Source organism: Lagenorhynchus albirostris, chromosome X (genome assembly GCF_949774975.1).
Source record: "Lagenorhynchus albirostris chromosome X, mLagAlb1.1, whole genome shotgun sequence".
NCBI classification, from domain to species: domain Eukaryota; kingdom Metazoa; phylum Chordata; class Mammalia; order Artiodactyla; family Delphinidae; genus Lagenorhynchus; species Lagenorhynchus albirostris.
The window spans coordinates 74,321-95,398 of record NC_083116.1 but is presented as its reverse complement, the minus strand read 5'-3'; the positions used below and the strand labels follow the sequence as shown (position 1 = coordinate 95,398).

The 21,078-nt window shown below is 38.7% G+C and overlaps 1 protein-coding gene across 2 annotated transcripts in view; it reads left to right on the top strand.

Moving 5' to 3' along the window:
• Positions 1-21,078, top strand: part of VAMP7 (vesicle associated membrane protein 7) — an 86,478-nt gene that overhangs the window by 34,361 nt on the left and 31,039 nt on the right. For both annotated transcript variants that reach the window (XM_060136997.1, XM_060136996.1), the window contains exon 6: positions 19,276-19,343. In XM_060136997.1, the coding sequence (XP_059992980.1) occupies positions 19,276-19,343 (68 nt within the window). The remainder of the gene's footprint in view (positions 1-19,275; positions 19,344-21,078) is intronic.

The following is a 21,078-nucleotide window of genomic DNA, read 5'->3' as shown; positions in this document are numbered from 1 at the left end:
TAATATTTTTCTCTTTTTTTGGTCACCAAATATATTTATTTGGCCTAAAAGTGGAAGCAGCCAACTGCTACAATAGTATTTATTGCAGATGCATAATGTTTCCAGAAAATGAACCTTTTTAATCAACTCCTCTTAAATGACATTTATGTTTAGAATTACAGAAATAGCAAATTAAAAATGTAGCAAAAACCTTTCTAATCATCTCCCTTTGATTTTTTAACAGCTTTATTGACATATAATTCACATACCATACAATTTACCCATTTAAAGTATACAATCCAATGGTTTTTACTATGTCCACAGAGTTGTGTGACTATCACCACAATCAATTTTAGAATATTTTCATTACCCCCCAAAGAAATTCTTTACCCATTTACAGTCATTCCTCTTTTCCCCTCAACCTGCAGACCTAAGCAACAATTAATCTCCTTTCTGTCTGTATAGATTTGCTTGTTCTGGACATTTCATATAAATGGAGTTATATAAAATGTGGCCTTAGCAATTTTGAAGTATATAATACAGTATTGTTGACTACAATTAGTGTGCTGTACACTAGATGTTCAGAACTTACTAATCTTGTAGTTGCAAGTCTGTACCCTTTTACAACATCTCCCCAATTCCTGTACCCCCCAGCCCCTGGTAACCACCATTCTACTCTGGTTCTATAAGGTTCACATTTTTAGATTCCACATATGAGTAATATCATACAATATTTGTCTTTCTTTGACTAGCTTATCTCACTAAGCATGGTGCCCTCAAGATCCATCCCTGTTGTTTCAAATGGCAGGATTTTCATTTTTCTCATGGCTCAATAATATTCCATTATATATGTACACTACATCTTCTTTATCCATGCATCCATTGACAGACACTTAGCTTGTTTCCATATCTTGGCTGTTGTGAAATAATGCTGCAATAAACATGGGAGTACAGATATCCTTTCAATATCCTGCTTTCATTTCCTTCAGACAGAAACTCAGAAATGGAATTGCTAGATATATATGGTAGTTGTATTTTTAATTTTTTTAAGGAGACTCCATACTGTTTTTCATAGTGATTGAACCAATTTACATTCCCACCAGCAGTGCATAAGGGTTCCCTTTTCTCCATATGCTCACCAACACTTATCTCTTTCTTCTTGATGATAGCCATTCTAACTGGTATGAGGTTGATATTTCATTGTGGTTTTTATTTGCATGTTCCTGATGACTTGCGATGTTGAGCATCTTTTAATGTACCTGTTGGCCATTTGTATATCTTCTTTGGAAAAATTCTATTCAGTTCCTCTGCCCATTTTTTAATCCAATTGTTTGTTTTTTTGTTACTGAGTTGTATTAATTCTTTATATATTTTGGATGATAACCCCTTATCCAATATATGGTGAATATTTTCTCCCTTTCTATAAGTTGCCTTTTCATTTTGTTGATTGTTTCTTTTCATGTCCAGAGTCTCTGTAGTTTGATGTAGTCCAACTTGTTGATTTTGCTTTTATTGCTTGTGCTTTTGGTATGCTAAATATCATTGCAAAGACCAATGTCAAGAACTTTCTTCCCTATATTTTCTTCTAGGTGTTCTATTGGTTGCAGGTCTTACATTTAAGTCTTTAATCCATTTCAAGTTAATTTTTTGAGTGATGTATATAGGGATCCAATTTCAATTTTCTGCATGTGGCTATCCATGTGGTTTTCCCAACACCATTTGCTGAAGAGACCATCCTTTCCCCATTGAGTGTTCTTGACTCCCTTGTCAAATCTTAGTTGACTCTATATGTGGGGGTTTATTTCTGGTCTCTCTGTTTTGTTCCAATGGTCCATGTATCTATTTTTGCCAGCAATACTGTTTTAATTACTATAGCTTTATAGTATAGTTTGAAATCAGGAAGTGTAATGCCTCTGGCCTTGTTCTTCTTTCTCAGGATTACTATGGCTATTTGGGATCTTTTGTGGTTTCATATACATTTTAGGATTGGTTTTTCTATTTCCGTCAAAAATGCCATTGGAATTTTGATAGAGATTGCATTGAATCTGTAGATGACTTTGGGTACTATGAATATTTTAACAATATTAATTTTTCTGATCCATGAACATGGGATGTATTTCCATTTGTTTGTAATTTCTTTCATCAAAGTCTTGTAGCTTTTATCACACAGATCTTCACTTCCTTGGTTAAGTTTATTCCTAAATATTTTATTATTTTTTATGGTATTCTGATTGGGATAGTTTTATTACTTTTGTTGATATTTTGTTATTATATAGAAACAACTGATTTCTGTATGTTGATTTTATATCCTGCAACTTGATTGAATTCATTGATTAGTTTAACAGTTTTTTTGGTTGAATCATTTTAAGATTTTCTATGTATAATATCATATCATCTTAAATAATGGCAATTTTACTTCTTCCTTTCCAATTTGGATGCCTTTTATTTCTTTGTCTTGCCTGATTGCTCTAGCTAGGATTTCTAGTATTTTATGAATAATAGTGATGAGAGTGGGCACCCTTGTCTTGTTCCTGATCTTAGAGGAAAAGCTTTCAATCTTTCATCATTGAGTATGATGTTAAGCTATGGGTGTGACATAATGGCCTTTATTATGTTGAAGTAAACACCTTCAATATTCAGTTTGTTGAGAGTTTTTGTCATGAAATTATGCTGAATTTTGTCAAATGTCTTTTCCCCATTTATTGAGATGATCATAAATATTTATCTTTCATTCTATTAACGTGGTATGTCACATGTATTGATTTGTGTATATCAAACTATCCTTGCATCCCAAGGATAAATCCCACCTAGTTGGTGTATGATTGTTTTGAGGTGTTGTTGAATTCAATTTGCTAATATTTTTTTGAGAATTTTTGCACCTATATTCATCAGGAATATTGGTCTAGTTTTGTTTTCTCATAGTGTCCTTATCTGGCTTTGGTATCAGGGTAATGCTGGCCTTGTAAAATGCGTTTGGAAGTGTTTCCTCCTCTTCAGTTTTTTTCAAAGAGTTTGAGATGAATTGGCATTAACTTTCCTTTAAACGTTTGGTAGAATTCACCAGTGAAGCCATTTGGTACTGCGCTTTTCTCTGTTGAGAGGCTTTTGATTACTGATTCAATCTCTTTGTTCATTATTAGAATCTTCAGAGTTTCTATTACTTTCCGATTTAGTCTTGGTAGGTTGTATGTTTCTAGGAATATATTCATTTCTTCTAGGTTATCCAGTTTGTTGGCATATAACTTTTCATAGTAGTCTCTTATGGTCCTTTGTATTTCTGAGCTATCATACGAGCTATCAGTTGTGATATCTTCTCTTTCATTTCTGATTTTATTTATTTGGGTCCTCTTTTTTTCTTAGTCTAGCCAAAGCTTTGTCAATTTTGTTTATCTTTTCAGAAAACCAGCTCTTAGTTTTGCTGATATTTTCTTTTGTTTTTCTGGTCTCTATTTCAGTTATTTCCACCATGATATTTGTTATTTCCTTTCTTCTGCTAACTTTGGGCTTACTTTGTTCTTTTTCTAGTTCCTTGAAGTGTAAAGTTAGGTTGTTTATTTGAGGTCTTTCTGTTTTCTTAATATATGCATTTATCACTATAAATTTCCCTTTGAGACTGCTTTTGCAGCATCCTATAGGTTTTAGTATGTTGTCTTTCCATTTTCACTTGTTTCAAGATTTTTTTATTTCCATTTTGATTTATTCTTTGACCCATTGGTTGTTCAGGAGTGTGTTATTTAATTTCCACATATTTGTAGATTTTCTAGCTTTCCTTTTATTGTTGATATCTAGTTTCATACCATTGTGGACAAAACAGATAGTATGATTTCAATCTTCTTGAGTTAGTTAAGACTTGTTTTGTCCTATCAGATGATCTATCCTGGAGAATGTTCTGTGTGCACTTGAGAAGACTGTGTATTCTGCTTCTGTTGGATGAATTGTTTTGTACATGTCTGTTAGGTTCACTTGGTCTAATGTGTGTTTTGAGTCCAATGTTTCTTTTTTGATTTTCTGTCTGAATGATCTATCCATTGCTGAAAGTGGGGTGTTGAAGTCCCCTAATATTATTGTATTGTCTATTTCTCCCTTCATATCTTTTAGTATTTGCCTAAGATAATTAGGTGCTCTGATATCATGTGAGCATATCATTGATTGTTATATCTTCTTAATGAATTGACCACTTTATTATTTTATAATGACCTAATGTGTCTCTTGTTACCATTTTTGGTGTACAGTCTTATTTTGTGTGATATAAGTATAGTTATACCCACTTTCTTTTGGTTTCTACTTGCATGGAATATCTTTTTCTATCCCTTCACTTTGAGCCTGTGTGTGGACTTAAATCTGGAGTGAGTCTCTTTGTAGGCAGCATGTAGTTGAGTCTTGTTTTTTTTTCTGTTTGGTTTGTTTGGTTTTGTTTTTTTTTTTGCGGTACGTGGGCCTCTCACTGTTGTGGCCTCTCCCGTTGCGGAGCACAGGCTCCGAACGCGCAGGCTCAGTGGCCATGGCTCACGGGCGCAGCCGCTCTGCGGCATGTGGGATCTTCCTGGACCAGGGCACGAACCCATGTCCCCTGCATCGGCAGGCAGACCCTCAACCACTGCGCCACCAGGGAAGCCCGAGTCTTGTTTTTTAATCTGTCCAACCACTCTGTGCCTTTTGATTGGTAAATTCAGTCCATTTACAGTTTGAGTAATTATTGTTATGAAAGGACTTACTAATTACATTTCATTCATTGCTTTCTGCCTGTTTTATAGTTTCATTGTTCCTATTTCCCTCTACTTCTGCTTACCTTTTGAAATTGGTGATTTTCTGTGGTTGTGTCCTCTATTTCCCCTTTCTTTGTCTTTTGTGAATCTAATATAGATTTTTGTTTTGTGGTTTCCATTGGGCTTACATAAAGGCTCTTATAGATAAAATAGTCCATTTTAAGCTGATAGCAACTTAACTTTGCATACAACTCTCCACCCATTTACTATCCCTATTTTATCTTTTTGACATCACACTTTACCTCTTTTTATATTGTGCATTCATTAACAAATTATAGTAGCTGTAATTATTTTTTAATTAGTTTTTATTGGAGTATAGTTGCTTTACAATGTTGTATTAGTTTCTACTGTACAGCAAAATGAATCAGTTATACATACACATATATTGCCTCTTTTTGGATTTCCTTCCCATTTAGGTCACCAGAGTGCATTAAGTAGAGTTCCCTGTGCTATACAGTATGTTCTCATTTGTTGTCTATTTTATACATAGTATCACTAATGTATATGTATCAGTTTCAATTTCCTCACCCCCGCCCCACTTTCCCCCTTGGTATCCATACATTTGTTCTCAATGTCTGTGTCTGTTTCTGCTTTACAAATAAGATCATCTATACCATTTTTGTAGATTCCACATATGTGTGTTAATATATGATATTTGTTTTTCTCTTTCTGACTTACTCACTCTGTATGACATTCTCTAGGTCCATCCACGTCTCTGCAAATGACCCAGTTTCATTCCTTTTAATGGCTGAGTAATATTCCATTGTATATATGTACCACATCTTCTTTATCTGTCAGTAGACATTTAGGTTGTTTTCATGTGCTGGCTGTTGTAAATAGTGCTGCAATGAACACTGGGGTGCATGTCTCTTTTTGAATTATGGTTTTCTCAGGGTATATGCCCAGTAGTGGGATTGCTGGGTCATATGGTAGTTCTATTTTTAGTTTTCTAAGGAACCTCCATACTGTTTTCCATAGTGGTTGTATCAATTTACATTCCCACCAACAGTGCATAAGGGTTCCCTTTTCTCCACACCCCCTCCAGCATTTATTGTTTGTAGATTTTTTGACGATGGCCATTCTAACCGGTGTGAAGTGATACCTCATTGTAGTTTTGATTTGCATTTCTCTAATGATTAGTGATGTTGATTATCCTTTCATGTGCCTCTTGGCCATCTGTATGTCTTCTTTGGAGAAATATCTATTTAGGTCATCCACCCATTTTTTGATTGGGTTGTTTGTTTTTTTGATATTGAGCTGCATGAGCAGCTTGTATATTTTGGAGATGAATCCTTTGTCAGTTGCTTTGTTTGCAAATATTTCTCCCATTCTGAGGGCTGGCTTTTTGTCTTGTTTATGGTTTCCTTTGCTGTGCAAAAGCTTTGAAGTTTCATTAGGTCCCATTTGTTTATTTTTGTTTTTATTCTCATTACTCTAGGAGGTGGATCAAAAAGGATCTTGCTGTGATTCATGTCAAAGAGTGTTCTGCCTGTGTTTTCCTCTAAGAATTTTCTAGTGTCTGGCCTTACATTTAGATCTTAAATCCATTTTGAACTTATTTTTGTGTATGGTGTTAGGGAGTGTTCTAATTTCATTCTTTTACATGTAGCTATCCAGTTTTCCCAGCACCACTTATTGAAGAGGCTGTCTTTTCTCCATTGTATATTTTTGCCTCTTTGCCATAGATTAGGTGACCATAGGTATGTCAGTTTATCTCTCGGCTTTCTATCCTGTTCCATTGATCTATATTTCTATTTTTGTGCCATTGCCATACTGTCTTGATTATGGTAGCTTTGTAGTATAGTCTGAAGTCCGGGAGCCTGATTCCTCCAGCTCCGTTTTTCTTTCTCAAGATTGCTTTGGTTATTTGGGGTATTTTGTGTTTCCATACAAATGGTGAACTTTTTTGTTCTAGTTCTGTGAAAGATGCCATTGGTAATTTGATAGGGATTGCATTGAATCTGTAGATTGCTTTGCATAGTATAGTCATTTTCAAAATATTGATTCTTCCAGTCTAAGAACACAGTATATCTTTCCATCTGTTTTTGTCGTCTTTGATTTCTTTCATCAGTATCTTATAGTTTTCTGCATACAGGTCTTTTGCCTCCTTTGGTAGGTTTATCCTAGGTATTTTATTCTTTTTGTTGTAATGGTAAATGGGATTGTTTCCTTGATTTCTCCTTCTGATCTTTTGTTGTTAGTGTATAGGAATGCAAGAGATTTCTGCGTATAAATTTTGTATCCTGCTACTTTACCAAATTCATAGATTAGCTCTAGTGGTTTTCTGGTGGCATCTTTAGGATTTTCTATGTACAGTATCATGTCATCTGCAAACAGTGACAGTTTTACTTCTTCTTTTCCGATTTGGATTCCTTGTATTTCTTTTTCTTCTCTGATTGACATGGCTAGGACTTCCAAAACTATGCTGAATAATAGTGGCGAGAGTGGACATCCTAGTCTTGTTCCTGATCTTAGAGGAAATGCTTTCAGTTTTTCACCATCGAGAATGATGTTTGCTGTGGGTTTGTCGTATATGGCCTTTGTTATATTGAGGTAGGTTCTCCCTATGCCCACTTTCTGGACAGTTTTTATCGTAAATGGGTGTTAAATTTTGTCAAAAGCTTTTTCTGCATCTATTGAGATGGTCATATGGTTTTTATTCTTCAATTAGTTAATATGGTGTATCACATTGATTTTCGTATGTTGAAGAATCCTTGCATCCCTGGTATAAATCCCTGTTGGTCATGGCGTATGATCCTTTTAATGTGTTGTTGGATTCTGTTTGCTAGTATTTTGTTCAGGATTTTTGAGTCTGTGTTCATCAGTGATATTGGCCTGTAAGTTTCTTTTTTGTATCTTTGTCTGGTTTTGGTGTCAGGGTGATGGTGGCCTCGCAGAGTGAATTTGGGAGTGTTCCAGCCTCTGCAGTTTTTTGGAAGAGTTTGAGAAGTATAGGTGTTAGCTCTTCTCTAAATGTTTGATAGAATTTACCTGTCAAGCCATCTGGTCCTGGACTTCTTTTTGTTAAACGATTTTTAATCACAGCTTCAATTTCATTATTTGTGATTTGTCTGGTCATATTTTCTATTTTTTGCTGGTTCAGTCTTGGATGGTTGTACTTTTCTAAGAATTTGTCCATTTCTTCCAGGTTATCCAATTTATTGGCATAGAGTTGCTTGTAGTAGTCTCTTATGATCTTCTGTATTTCTGTGGTGTCAATTGTGTCTTCTCAGTTTTCATTTCTAATTTTATTGATTTGGATCCTCTCCCTTTTTTACTTGATGAGTCTGGCTAAAGGTTTATCAATTTTGTTTATCTACTCAAAGAACCAGCTTTTAGTTTCATTGATCTTTGCTATTGTTTTCTTCATTTCTATGTCATTTATTTCTGCTCTGATCTTTATGATTTCTTTCCTTCTACTAACTTTGGGTTTTTTTTGTTTTTTCTCTAGTTGCTTTAGGTGTCAGGTTAGCTTGTTTATTTGAGATTTTTCTTGTTTCTTGAGGTAGGGTTGTATTGCTGTAAACTTCCTTCTTAGAACTGCTTTTGCTGCATCCCATAAGTTTTGGGTCACTGTGTTTTCATTGTCATTTGTCTCTAGGTATTTTTTGATTTCCTCTTTGATTTCTTCAGTGAGCTCTTGGTTATTTAGTAACATATTGTTTAGCCTCCATGTGTTTGTACTTTTTACAGTTTTTTTCCCCTGTAATTGATTTCCAATCTCATAGCATTGTGGTCAGAAAAGATGCTTGATATGATTTCAATTTTCTTAAATTTACTGAGGCTTGATTGTGACCCAAGATGTGATCTATCCTGGAGAAAATGTTCCGTGAGCACTTGAGAAGAAAGTGTATTCTGCCACTTTTGGGTAGAATGTCCTATAAATATCAATTTAGTCTATGTGGTCTGTTGTATCATTTAAAGCTTGTGTTTCCTTATTTATTTTCTGTCTGGATGATCTGTCCATTGGTGTAAGTGGGGTGTTAAAGTCCTCCACTATTATTGTGTTACTGTCAGTTTCCCCTTTTATGGCTGTTAACATTTGCCTTATGTACTGAGATGCACCTGTGTTGGGTGTATAAATATTTACAATTGTTATATTTTCCTGGACTGATCCCTTGATCATTATGTAGTGTCCTTCATTATCTCTTATAATAGTCTTTATTTTAAAGTCTATCTTTTCTGATATGAGTATTGCTACTCCAGCTTTCTTTTGATTCCCATTTGTATGGAATATCTTTTTCCATCCCCTCACTCTCTGTGTGTATGTGTTTCTATGTCTGAAGTCAGTCTCTTGTAGACAGCATATATAGGAGTCTTGTTTTTGAATGCATTCATCTAGTCTGTGTCTTTTGGTTGGAGCATTTAATCCATTTGCACTTAAGGTAATTATAGATAATGTATGTTCCTATTACCATCTTCTTAATTGTTTTGGGTTTGTTCTTGTGGGTCTTTTCCTTCTCTTGTGTTTCTTGCCTAGAGAAGTTTCTTTAGCATTTGCTGAAAAGCTGGTTTGGTGCTGCTGAATTCTCTTAGCTTTTGCTTGTCTGTAGAGCTTTTGATTTCTCCATCGAATCTGAATGTGATCCTCGTTGAGTAGAGTAATCTTGGTTGTAGGTTTTTCCCTTTCATCACTTGAGATACGTCCTGCCACTCCCTTCTGGCCTGCAGAGTTTCTGCTGAAAAATAAGCTGATAACCTTATGGGGATTCCCTTTTTGGTTATTTGTTGATTTTCCCTTGCTGCATTTAATAGTTTTTCTTTGTATTTAATTTTTGTTAGTTTGATTAATATGTGTCTCTGTTTTTTCTCCTTGGGTTTATCCTGTATGGGACTCTCTGCACTTCCTAGACTTGATTGACTATTTCCTTTCCCACGTTAGGGAAGTTTTCACCTACAATCTCTTCACATATTTTCTCAGTACCTTTCCCTTTCTCTTTTTCTTGGACCCCTATAATTCAAATGTTGGTGTGTTTAATGTTGTTCCAGAGGTCTCTTAGGGTGTCTTCATTTCTTTTCATTCTTTTTTCTTTATTCTTCTCCACGGCAGTTATTTCCACCATTCTATCTTCCAGCTCACTTCTCCGTTCTTTTGCCTCAGTTATTCTGCTGTTAATTCCTTCTAGTATATTTTTCATTTCAGTTATTGTGTTGTTCATCACTGATTGTTTGTTCTTTAGTTCTTCTAGGTGCTTGTTAAACATTTCTTGTATCTTCTCTGTCCTTGCCTCCATTCTGTTTTCGAGATCTTGGATCATCTTTACTGTCATTACTCTGAATTATTTTTCAGGTAGATTTCCAATCTCCTCTTCATTTATTTGGTCTTGTGGGTTTTTATCTTGCTTCTTCATCTGCAACATATTTCTTTGTCTTCTTATTTTGTCTAACCTGCTGTGTTTATGGTCTCCTTTCCACAGGCTGCAGGGTCGTAATTCCTCTTGCTTCTGTTGTCTGCCACCTAGTGAGTGAAGTTGGTCCAGGGGCTTGTGTATGCTTCCTGGTGGAAGGGACTGGTGCCTGTGCTCTGGTGGGTGGAACTGAGTCTTTTCCCTCTTAGGGCAGGGCCGCGTCAGGTGGTGTGTTTTGGGGTTTCTGTGAGCTTAGTACAACTTTAGGCAGTCTGTCTGCTGATGGGTGGGGCTGTGTTCCTGTCTTGTTGGTTGTTTGGCGTGAGGTGTCCAGCACTGGAGCCTGCAGGCAGTTGTGTGGGCTGAGTCCTGGTGTTGATGTGGATACCCCAGGAGCACGTGCACCGATTAATATTCCCTGGGCCCAGGGATTCTCTGGCGGTCCAGTGTCCTGGAGTAGGCGCTCCCAGCCCAGAGGCCCAGGCCTGACCCCTGGCCAGGGAGCCAAGAGCCTGCAAACTTCACAGAGTGGCCAGAGAAAAAAGGAAAAATAGAAAAGAAAACAAACAGACAAACAAAATCCAAGACAAATAGAAAAAACAACAGCAAAGAGACAGCAGCAGCAACAAACACACACACAGAAAAAAGAAAATAAAATAAAAACAAAACAAGAGCACAAGCAAAGGAATTCAAAGATGAGAATAGTCCATAAGGACTAAACTAACAAAAACAAAAAAATGAAAAATAAAACTAAAACAGAAAGCAAACAGCAAAAAAAGTGAAGAAAACAAAATAGAGACATAAAAACAATAAAAAAGTAAAAGGGAAAGAACAAAAACAAGAATAAACCCACAAAACAACAAAAAAGTAAAGTAAAAATTTTAAAATATATATGTTAGGGGCTTCCCTGGTGGCGCAGTGGTTGAGAGTCTGCCTGCCGATGCAGGGGACATGGGTTCATGCCCTGGTCCGGGAAGATCCCACACGCCGTGGAGTGGCTGGGCCCATGAGCCATGGCTGCTGAGCCTGCGCATCTGGAGCCTGTGCTCTGCAACGGGAGAGGCCACAACGTGGCCTGCGTACCGCAAAAAAAAAAAAAAAACAAAAAAACAAACAAAAAAATATATATATATGTTAAAAATTATTTTTAAATAAAAATAAAGAATAGAAAGGTAAAAAATAATAAAATAATAAAAGCAACAGCACCAACAACTGAACAAAATGAAACAAACCAAAAACGAATAATAGTAATAAGAATATTTTCCTGGGGCCTCCTCTGTCAGTGTCCTTGCCCCCACAGTGAGCCAGAGCCAATCCCTGTCTCCCCAGGAGGCCTTCCAATACCTCTAGTTAGGCCTCGGGACCTGCTGTGGGTACTGTGGGGCCAACTCAGACTCTGACCTGGCCAGACTCCTTGCCCCCAGAGTCCACTGCTGCAAAGGCTAGACTGGTCTCAGTTGTGGAACACTCGTTGTCTACTCAGGTATTCCACAGACACAGGATTTAGCAAGCCAACCTCAGGGATTTAATCCGTGGCTTGCACAGCTGCACAGAAAGATTTCCATTCCTCTGCCTGAGTCGCACTGCCCCTGGGCCTCAGCTTTGGTTTTGACCCCACCTCTGCGTGTGCACCGCCCTCAGGCATCTGTTCCTTGCCCAGGCGAGAGGGAGGCGAAAGCAGTGGCCGCTTGCAGCCCACTGACTCAGGCCGGGGGGGGGTACAGCGGCCACAGCTGGGCTGTGTGCAAATTGCCTGCGGCGGCAGAACCAGCAGGCAGTTGCAACAGACGGGCACACTCGCTCTGGTGAGAGTCCCTCCCAGTGCCCGTGGAGGCAGGAGCTGGAATGTGGGGGCGGTGGCGGCCCTGCCCCCCACGTGTCTCTCAACAATGGTGCCTCATTTTCCAGGCAGACCACACTTCCTCTAGGGGCATTCCCAGCTGCGCATCCCCTCACTCCTGTCCCCTCTGCTATATCCACACAGCCAACAGTACTCCTCTCCCCAGACCCATTCTTCCAACCCCACACGTTAGTTCTCAGCCCCCACCAGCATCGACAGACTTTTTGTACCAGGCAGGGGTGCCCAGAGCTGGTTCCCAAGGAGGTTTTGGGGTGTGCAGCGCTCAGTCCCCCAGAGCCCACGGGCAGAGACCCCAGCTCGAGAGGCAAGTGGGCCTGCTCAGATGGGAGCCCCTCTCAGCGCCTGCAGAGGCTGAAGAAGCTGGTGGGTGGGGAAAGGGGTTGTAATGGCGGCTCCACCCCTCACGCACCACTGAACAATGACACCTTGATTCTATGGTATCCTGGATTTTTTCCACAGACTTTCCCAGTTGTGGAGCTCCTTACTCCTGTCCCTTCAGACTGTCTTTTCACAGCCAACAGCTGCCCCCTCCCTGGGTCTGCACTCCAAACCCCACTTTGCAGCACCCAGCCCCCCTCCACAACAGGCAACTCGCGACTCAGGCCAGAATGTGCAGAGCTGCAGTGTAGACCATGCATGCAGTCTTTGTCCTGCCTTCCACAGAGTGTCCACTGCATTCTCCTTTGATCCCCCAAAGATCCGTTTCTGTCCCAGCTGATTTCCCCACTGTGAGGGAGTTTTTCTGAGTGTGGGGACCTCTCCTCACCTTCAGCTTCCCGCCAGATTGCTGGTCCCTGTTTTGATTCCTCTTTTCTTTTTTTCTTCTTTCTTTCATCCTACCTGGTTGTGAGGGAATTTTTCTTGTCCTTTTAGGTTGTCTGAAGTCCTCTGCTAATGTTCAGCAGGTGCTCTATGAGAGATGTATTGTATTGTAGATGTATTCTTGATGTACTTGTGAGGAGTGACAAATTCCATGTCCTCCTATTCCACCATCTTGACTCCTCTCCAGTAGCTGTAGTTATTTTTAATACTCTTTTGCTTTAACCTTTATACTGTAGTTGTGTTTAACACACCAACCTATTACAGAATTAGAGTGTTCTAAATCTGCATACTTACCTTTACCAGTGTATTATATACTTTCATATGTTTTCATTTCACTAATTAGAGTCTTTTCCATTCAGCATTTCTTGCATTGCAGGTCTGGTGGTGATGAAATCCCTCAGCTTATGTTTGTCTGGGAACATCTTTATTTCTCCTTCATATCTGAAGGATAACTTTTCCATATAGAGTATTCTTGGCTGACAGTTTTTTTCTTTCAACATTTTGAATATGTCATTCCACTCTCTCCTGGCACATAGGGTTTCTGCTGAGAAAACTGCTGATAACCTAATGGGGGTTCTTTTGTAGGTCACAATCTTTTTCCTCTGGCTGCTTTTGATTTTTGACAGGTTCATTGTAATTTATCTTAAGAAGGTCTTTTTGCATTGAGATAATAGGGTGATTAGCATCATGAATTTGGATGTCCCAGTCTTTCCTTGAGTTTGGGAAGTTCTCAGCTATTATATCTTTAATAACTTTTCTGCCTTTTATCCCTCTCTTTTCCTCTGGAACCCCAGTTATTATAATATTTGTATGTTTGATGGAGTCCTATAGATCACATAGGCTTTCTAAATCACTCTTTTTCATTATTTTTTCTTCGTTATCCTCTGATTTCAAATTTCCTATCCTTTAGCTCATTTAATCTATCTTCCACTCAGTCTACTCTGAGATAGATGCTCTCTATTGCATTTTTCATTTTACTCATTGAATTCTTCAGCTCCAGAATTTCTGTTTGGTTATTTTCCATAATTTATATCTCTTTATTAAATTTCAGATTTTGTTCATGTACTGTTTTCCTGATATTGTTGAATTGTCTTTCTGTGTTTTCTTGCTGCTCTTTTGGTTTCCTCAAAACTGCTATTTTGGGCTTCCCTGGTGGCAGCAGTGGTTGAGAATCTGCCTGCCAATGCAGGGGACACAGGTTTGAGCCCTGGTCTGGGAAGATCCCACATGCTGTGGAGCAACTAGGCCCGTGAGCCACAACTATTGAGCCTGCACGTCTGGAGCTTGTGCTCCGTGACAGTGAGAGGCCCGTGCACCACGATGAAGAGTGGCCCCTGCTCGCCGCAACTAGAGAAAGCCCACACACAGAAACGAAGATGCAACACAGCTAAAAATAAATAAATAAATAAACAAACAAAAACCTGCTATTTTGAATTCTTTATCAGCTAGATCCTAAAATTTCATGTCTTTGGTTATTGGTGAATGATTATTACCTTTTTTTTTTTTTTTGCGGTACGCGGGCCTCTCACTGTTGTGGCCTCTTCCGTTGCGGAGCACAGGCTCCGGACGTGCAGGCTCAGCGGCCATGGCTTACGGGCCCAGCTGCTTCGTGGCATGTGGGATCCTCCCGGACCGGGGCACGAACCCGCGTCCCCTGCATCGGCAGGCGGACTCTCAACCACTGCGCCACCAGGGAAGCCCTGATTATTACCTTTTGGTGATATCATGTTTCCTTGATTCTTCATGTTCCTTGGAGTTTTGTGTCACTGCTTTCACACATGAAGTAGCAGACACTTCCTCAAAACTTTGCTAATTGCTTTCAGGTGGGAAATATTGTTCATACGTCCTGTTACATCGGGGGTTTTCTCTGACCTTGTGTGGATATACCTGCTCCATGCTTCTTGCTCCCTCTTGTGGCATAATTATTATTTTATGTCTTGTCTGGTCTTACAGCTCACCAGGATGTCTGCTAGAAACCTCTCTTTTGTTTTTCAGAAGGTAGCACTACAGTTCAAGTTTTTGATTTCTCCCTTTCACATAGACCCTGGTCAGGTATTTTGAGAGCACTTCTTTTATTGGAGCTTGCTCTTGCCACTGAACTCAGGAGCACATATAAGGAGCTGGCCGGAGAGTGGGGGGAGGTGTGAGTCTTGCCCTCTGGGCATTGGGGGTGACTGTGGGACTGGTGAGGGGATCATCGGGTGAGGGTTTCCCAGAAGCTCACGGATGGACTTTCCACTGAAGTCTTGAACACAGTCATCAGGAACTATATCCCTTTAATATTGATATTCTTACCTGCTTCTTTCCTGATTTCTTCCCTTCCCCCTTCCCCCAGTCATGGAGGTCCCAGCCTCAAATTTGTTTTGTTTTGTTTTGCTCCAGTAGCATGCTGGAATCTCCCCTCAGCAAGGCTGGAGTTATACAAATTCTCTTTTGTCCTTGGGTGCCTGCTCAAGTCAGTACTCTTCAGGTTTTCCCCAGCCCAACCATGGCCAAGAGGGATTGGGGCAGGTTCACCGGTCCTGCTGATTCCACAGCTCATACAATGGTCTTTCTGCCTATTACTGATGCACAGGTGGATGAGACTCCTCCCAGGTCCCTTGGCATATCTGGATCCCAGAACTCTAACAGAGGGACTTTTGTTCATGGATGGATGCCTAACTAGTTGTTTAAAAGGGGGGACAGAAAGGAATATCTTATGCCACTATGATGCTGACATCACTTGTCCTTGTTATATTCAGAGTTGAGCTCAGTCTCTCTCCCCTATTCCAATAATCTTGACCCCTATTGCAATAGTCTTGAATAAAGTCTTTCTTACCATTTTTGACAAGTGCCAGAATAATTTCTTTTTAATAGTATCTCTCTTCCAACATCTTTCTTGCCTTGTTCCCATTTTTTTATGCTATTGTAAATTGAATTTTTCTCTTTTTTTCTTGGATTTTTCATTGCTCATGTATAGAAATACAGTTGGTTTTTGTATTTTGATCTTGTACAATCTTGTTGAACTCATTTAATAGTTCCATATGATTTTATATATATAGGATCATACCATCTGACAGTAGAGTTTTAATTCTTCCTTTCCAATCTGGATAACTTTCATTTCTTTCTCCTGCCTAATTGCCCTGGCTAGAACCTCTGGTACAGTGTTGAATGAAAGTAGCAAGAGTGGACATCCTTGTCTTATTCCTGATCTTAGGAAGACTTTCACAGTTACGTATGATGTTAGCTGTGGTACTTTCATAGGTGCCATTTGTCAGGTTCAGGAAGTTCCCTTCTATTTCTTGTTTGTTGAGTTATCATGTAAAGGTGTTGGTTTTTGTCAAGTCCTTTTTTGTATCTATTGAAATGATCATATTGGTTTTTGTCCTTTATTTTATTAAAACATTACAATAATTGACTTTTGAATACTAAATCAACCTTGCATTTCTGAAACAAATGCCACTTCATCATGGTGTATAATCCTTTTTATATATTGCTGGATTCATTTTGCCAGTACTTTACTGAGGACTTCTTACGTCTTTATTCATAAGAGATATTGATCTATTATTTTCTTGTGATACCTTTATCTGGTTTTGATACCAGAGTAATACTGACCTTATAGGATGAGTTGCAAGTATTCCCTCCTCTTCTATTTTTAAAAGAATTTGTAAAAAATTGGTATTAATTCTTCTTGAAATGTTTGGTAGAATTCACCCTTGAAGCCATCTGTGCTTGTGCTTTTCTTTCTGCAAAGTTTAAAAATTACTGATTCAATCTCTTTATTTGTTGTAGCTCTATTCAGATATTCTGTTTCTTCTTGAGTCTGTTTTGGTGGTTTGTGTCTTTCTAGGAATTTATCCATTTCATTTATCTAATGTGTTGACATACTCTTGTTCATAGTATTCTCTTAGGATCCCTTTCATTTCTATGAATTTGATAGTTATTATTTTAGTAATTTGAGTATTCTCTATTTTTTTGGTCTGTTTATGCAAATATTTGTCAATTTTGTTGATCTTTTCAAACCTACTTTTGGTTTCATTGATTTTCTCTATTTTTCTTTTATGATCTATATATTTTTTCTGCTCTAATGTTTATTATCTACTTCCCTCTGTTAGCTTTGGATTTAGTTTGCTCTTCTTTTTCCAGTTCCTTAAGATAGAACAATAGGTTATTAATTTGGGATCTTTTGTCTTAGTCAACTTAGAGTACTATAAAAAATTACTATAGACTGGGTGGCTTAAACAACAGAAATTGATTTTCTCACAGTTCTGGAGGCTGGAATTCTAAGGTCAGGGTGCCTGTATGGTTGGGCTCTGATGGGAACTCTCTTCCCAGCTTGCAGATGGTGCCTTATCACTGTGTCCTCACATGGCTGGAAGTAAGACAGGGAGCAAGCTCTCTGGTGTTTCTTCTTATAAGGCCACTAATCCCATCATAAGCCTTCATGGCCTCATCTAAATCTAATGATATCCCAAAGGCCCCATCTCCAAGTACTATCACATTAGGGGTTAGGGATTCAATATATGAATTTGTGGGGACTCAATTCGGTCTATAACATTTTTCTTCTCTGTAATGTAGGTGTTTGCTGCTATAAATTTCCTTCTATTCACTGCTTTTACTTAATCCCATAAGTTTTCCTTGTTATTGATTTCTAATTTCATTTCATTGTTGAGTGAAGCAGCTGAGCTCCCCCTCCCCAAAGCAAGTTTCTAATTTCTGCTCTTTTTCCTGTGTATGGATCACACTTTCCTGTTTCTTTTCATATCATAACTTTTTTTGAAAATTGGACATTTTCAATAATGTAGCAATTCTGGGTACTGATTCCCAACCCCTAGGGTGTATTGTTTGCTGGTTTACTTGTTTAGTGACTTGGCTGCACTTTTTCTTTGAAGTCTATTTCTCCCACAGTGTGCAGCCTCTAATGTCACCTCTCAGAGGGAACAGCCTTGGGCATGCACACAGTCACCCTGGAATGACACAGCTTTCTTGTTTCTTTTCCTAATCTCCCTATTAAGCCTGCCTCTGTGGTACCTCACCCAGCTGTTAGCCTCCACTAATTGCAGACTAATTGTTCCATTTTTATTTTTCTGACAGTTTCCCATACATAAAGTCCTCCAGTGATCTAATTAGATTTGGGTTCCCTTGTGTTTGAGGCCAGTCTTAGGTATTTGTTCGGACCTCAGGAGGGTTCTTCTTAGCTGACTCTTCCCCCAGGTACTCTGTTAAACTTCTAGCTGTCACATGGTTTAGCTTGTTATTCTCATGAAGCTCCCAGCTTCCTGTAACTGCTCATCTCTCAAATCTCCATTGTTTTTGACAGCACCCTTAGGCTTGAACTTCCCCATACTCTGTTCCAAATAAAGTCTGTTCTCTTAGGAAAGCTCTCTGTTCTTAAGTCCTGCCTTTCCCCCTGGGAACAATCTATGAACCACTGTTCTGGAGCTATGGATAGGGACAGTGGACTGCTTCTCTTGGAGTGACACCCTTGCCCTACCAGTGGAGTGCTGGGTAACCCTGGTTTTCTTGGCTTGCCTCTCCCAGTATGGAACCTCTACTCTATGAGTTACGTCAGGGCAGGGGCACTCAGAGCCCACTATTCTTGGCCTCCACCTGCGGTAGAGCTTCTGCCCTGTGCATGGGGGCTAGGTAGATGGAGGAAGCCTCACACCTACCAGTCATGCCATGCTAGAATAGAGCTTCTGCCTTATGGACCTGGGGATGGGGTGAGGTAGGAGGAGAAATGCTGATGAGTTGCTCCTCCTGGGGGCAAAGCATAGCCTTTGAATGGGACCTGAGGGGAAAGAGCGCTCCCAGGCTTTATTTGCCAGGAGTAGAGCTTCCATCTCACTGAACTGAAGCATGGAGTAAGTAGATCATGTCTCAAATACCATAGACTCTCACTTTTCTTACTAAGAATTCATTGATTTTCTTGTGTAAATGTTTCTTCATTTGCTGTATGCCCTTAGGACATTCACAGTTTTCAGAGACTTTAACTTGTTTTTGTTTGTTTTTATAATTTTTACCAGTTATGGTGGTTTTATTGGAGAGAGGCTCTGTGGAGCTCCTCACACTGCAGTTCTGGAAATGTCCAACTCTCATTTATTTTGAAGGTTCTTTTTTGGTTTTTACTCTCAGATCATACCCTTAATTCAGGTGTTTGCAAACTACAGCCCTTGGATCAAATCTGGCCTCTTTTTCTAAATAAAGTTTCATTGGAACACAGTCATGCCCATTCGTTTATTGTTTATGGCTGACAGAGTTCAGTAATTGCAATTGAGACCATTTGGCCCACAAAGCCTAAAAATATTTAGTGTCTGGCCCTTTACAAAAAAACTGACAACACCTACTTTAGTTGATAAGCTTTACTAAAGTCTTTCATTACTTAAAGATATAAGTGCTTCCATAGTAAATACGAGTTGTCAAGAATACCAACAATAATTAAAATCAGATTTGGCTTAAAGGCAAAACTAGTAGATTTGTAATATAAACATGATATTTTTTGTTTTTCCAACATTTTCAGATCTGGTAGCTCAGCGAGGCGAAAGATTGGAATTATTGATAGATAAAACAGAAAATCTCGTGGATTCGGTAAGTATGGGGTATGGTAATATTTTTCCAGGGTGTAAACTAGAGAAACCGTGGTTGATGGCTAATATAATAGGGAAATGTCTTAAATTCAATACTTTAGTGGGGTTTTTTTTCCATTCTAACCCCCATTATGTGACTACATTGTGATCATGAGGATATCAATGAGGCATAGAAAAAAGCCATAACCAATTAATAGCCATTAAGGAAGCTTTCATTTGGAAAACATACTCAATATAAAGAAACAATTTTTTAAAGCTTTGGATTGATGCCTGCATAATTTAGCACCTTAGCTACATATACCAGTCTGTTCTCTGTATATTCGTAAAACACAAAACGAAAGTGCGGGCCAGTTGTGACCCATTGTGGATCCTAAAAATCAGACAGTTCAGTCACTTTCTTGCTTACCGTGACAGCTTGAGCTTTTCTTGTATTAAGCAAGAGGCAGAGATTGATAGGGAAGGATGTGTCCCTGTAACCTACTTATGCTACAATTACGTGTGTCTCTGCATTTTCCATCTGGTTGGTGGATGAAAGTTTTCAGGGAAGATGATACATATACAGTGAATAGGAGGAGGGCAGAGATCAGTTACAATTTGGGTCTATACAATTACAAATGTACATGAAGAGTAGAAATTTACCCCTTGAAACAGATATCAGTGAGTGATCTTGTTCATTCTTACTGACAGGTAGATTGTAGTGGTTAAGAGCACAAGCTCTAGAGTCTGGTTGCCTGGGATTGAATCCCAGCTCTGTCACTCACTAGTTGTGTGACCTTAGGCAAGTTACTTAAACTCTCTATGCCTCAGTCATCATCATCTGTAAAATGAAGATGAATCTTCTTCATAGTGTTTTGAGGGTTAAAGCACACAATGCATGCAAAATCCCTAACACAGTGTCTGATACATAGTAAGAGCTATTTAAAGGTTTATTGTTATTGTTAGTTTTACAGAGACATCTATTAACGGTAGGTCTTAGGAGGATAATAGTTTTTTCACCAAAGTACATGGAAATTGGAGGAAGAGTGGCACCATACAGGAAGTTAAGACACCAGGGTTCTATAATGGCTCACTTTGTAAACTGTTGCCTGGGGACAAAGAGAGACAGGTGTCTGATTGTAGATCTGATGACAAGTTTTTTTGTACTTCCAGTCTATCTCTTAGGTATCCTTAGTCCCTGAAGATGACCTTATTTAGCTGGAGTGGCCTGTGTTTGACCAGTACTAGTATAGTCTGCACTTTCCAAAAAAAGCTTTCTTAATTTTGTTGACTACATCACCCAGATTAACAAAAGGTACTCATTAACTGCTGCCTCTTTTTATGGAGGAATAACAAATACAATAAAGTGCAGTAAATGTACTACTTTTAATAAGTGTGCAGCTCAGTTATTTTTTTACATATGTTTATACCCATGTAACCACCACCTAGGTCAAGATATAAAACACTATCAGCACCTCAGAAGGCAGCCTCAAGCCCCTTCCAGTTAATAATCCCCAACAGAAGTAACTTTTCTGACTTATATCACCCTGGATAATGTTTTTCCCATTCTTAAAATGTATAGAAAAATGGAAACGTATGTTATATATTTGCATCTGTCCCCTTTCACTCACCAGTATGCCTATGAGATTCATCCATGTTGTTGAATGTAGTAATAATTTATTATTTTTTATTGTTTTGTACTACATATTCCATTGTATAAGTCTACCTACCACTATTTATCCATCCTCCTCTGTGGGGCT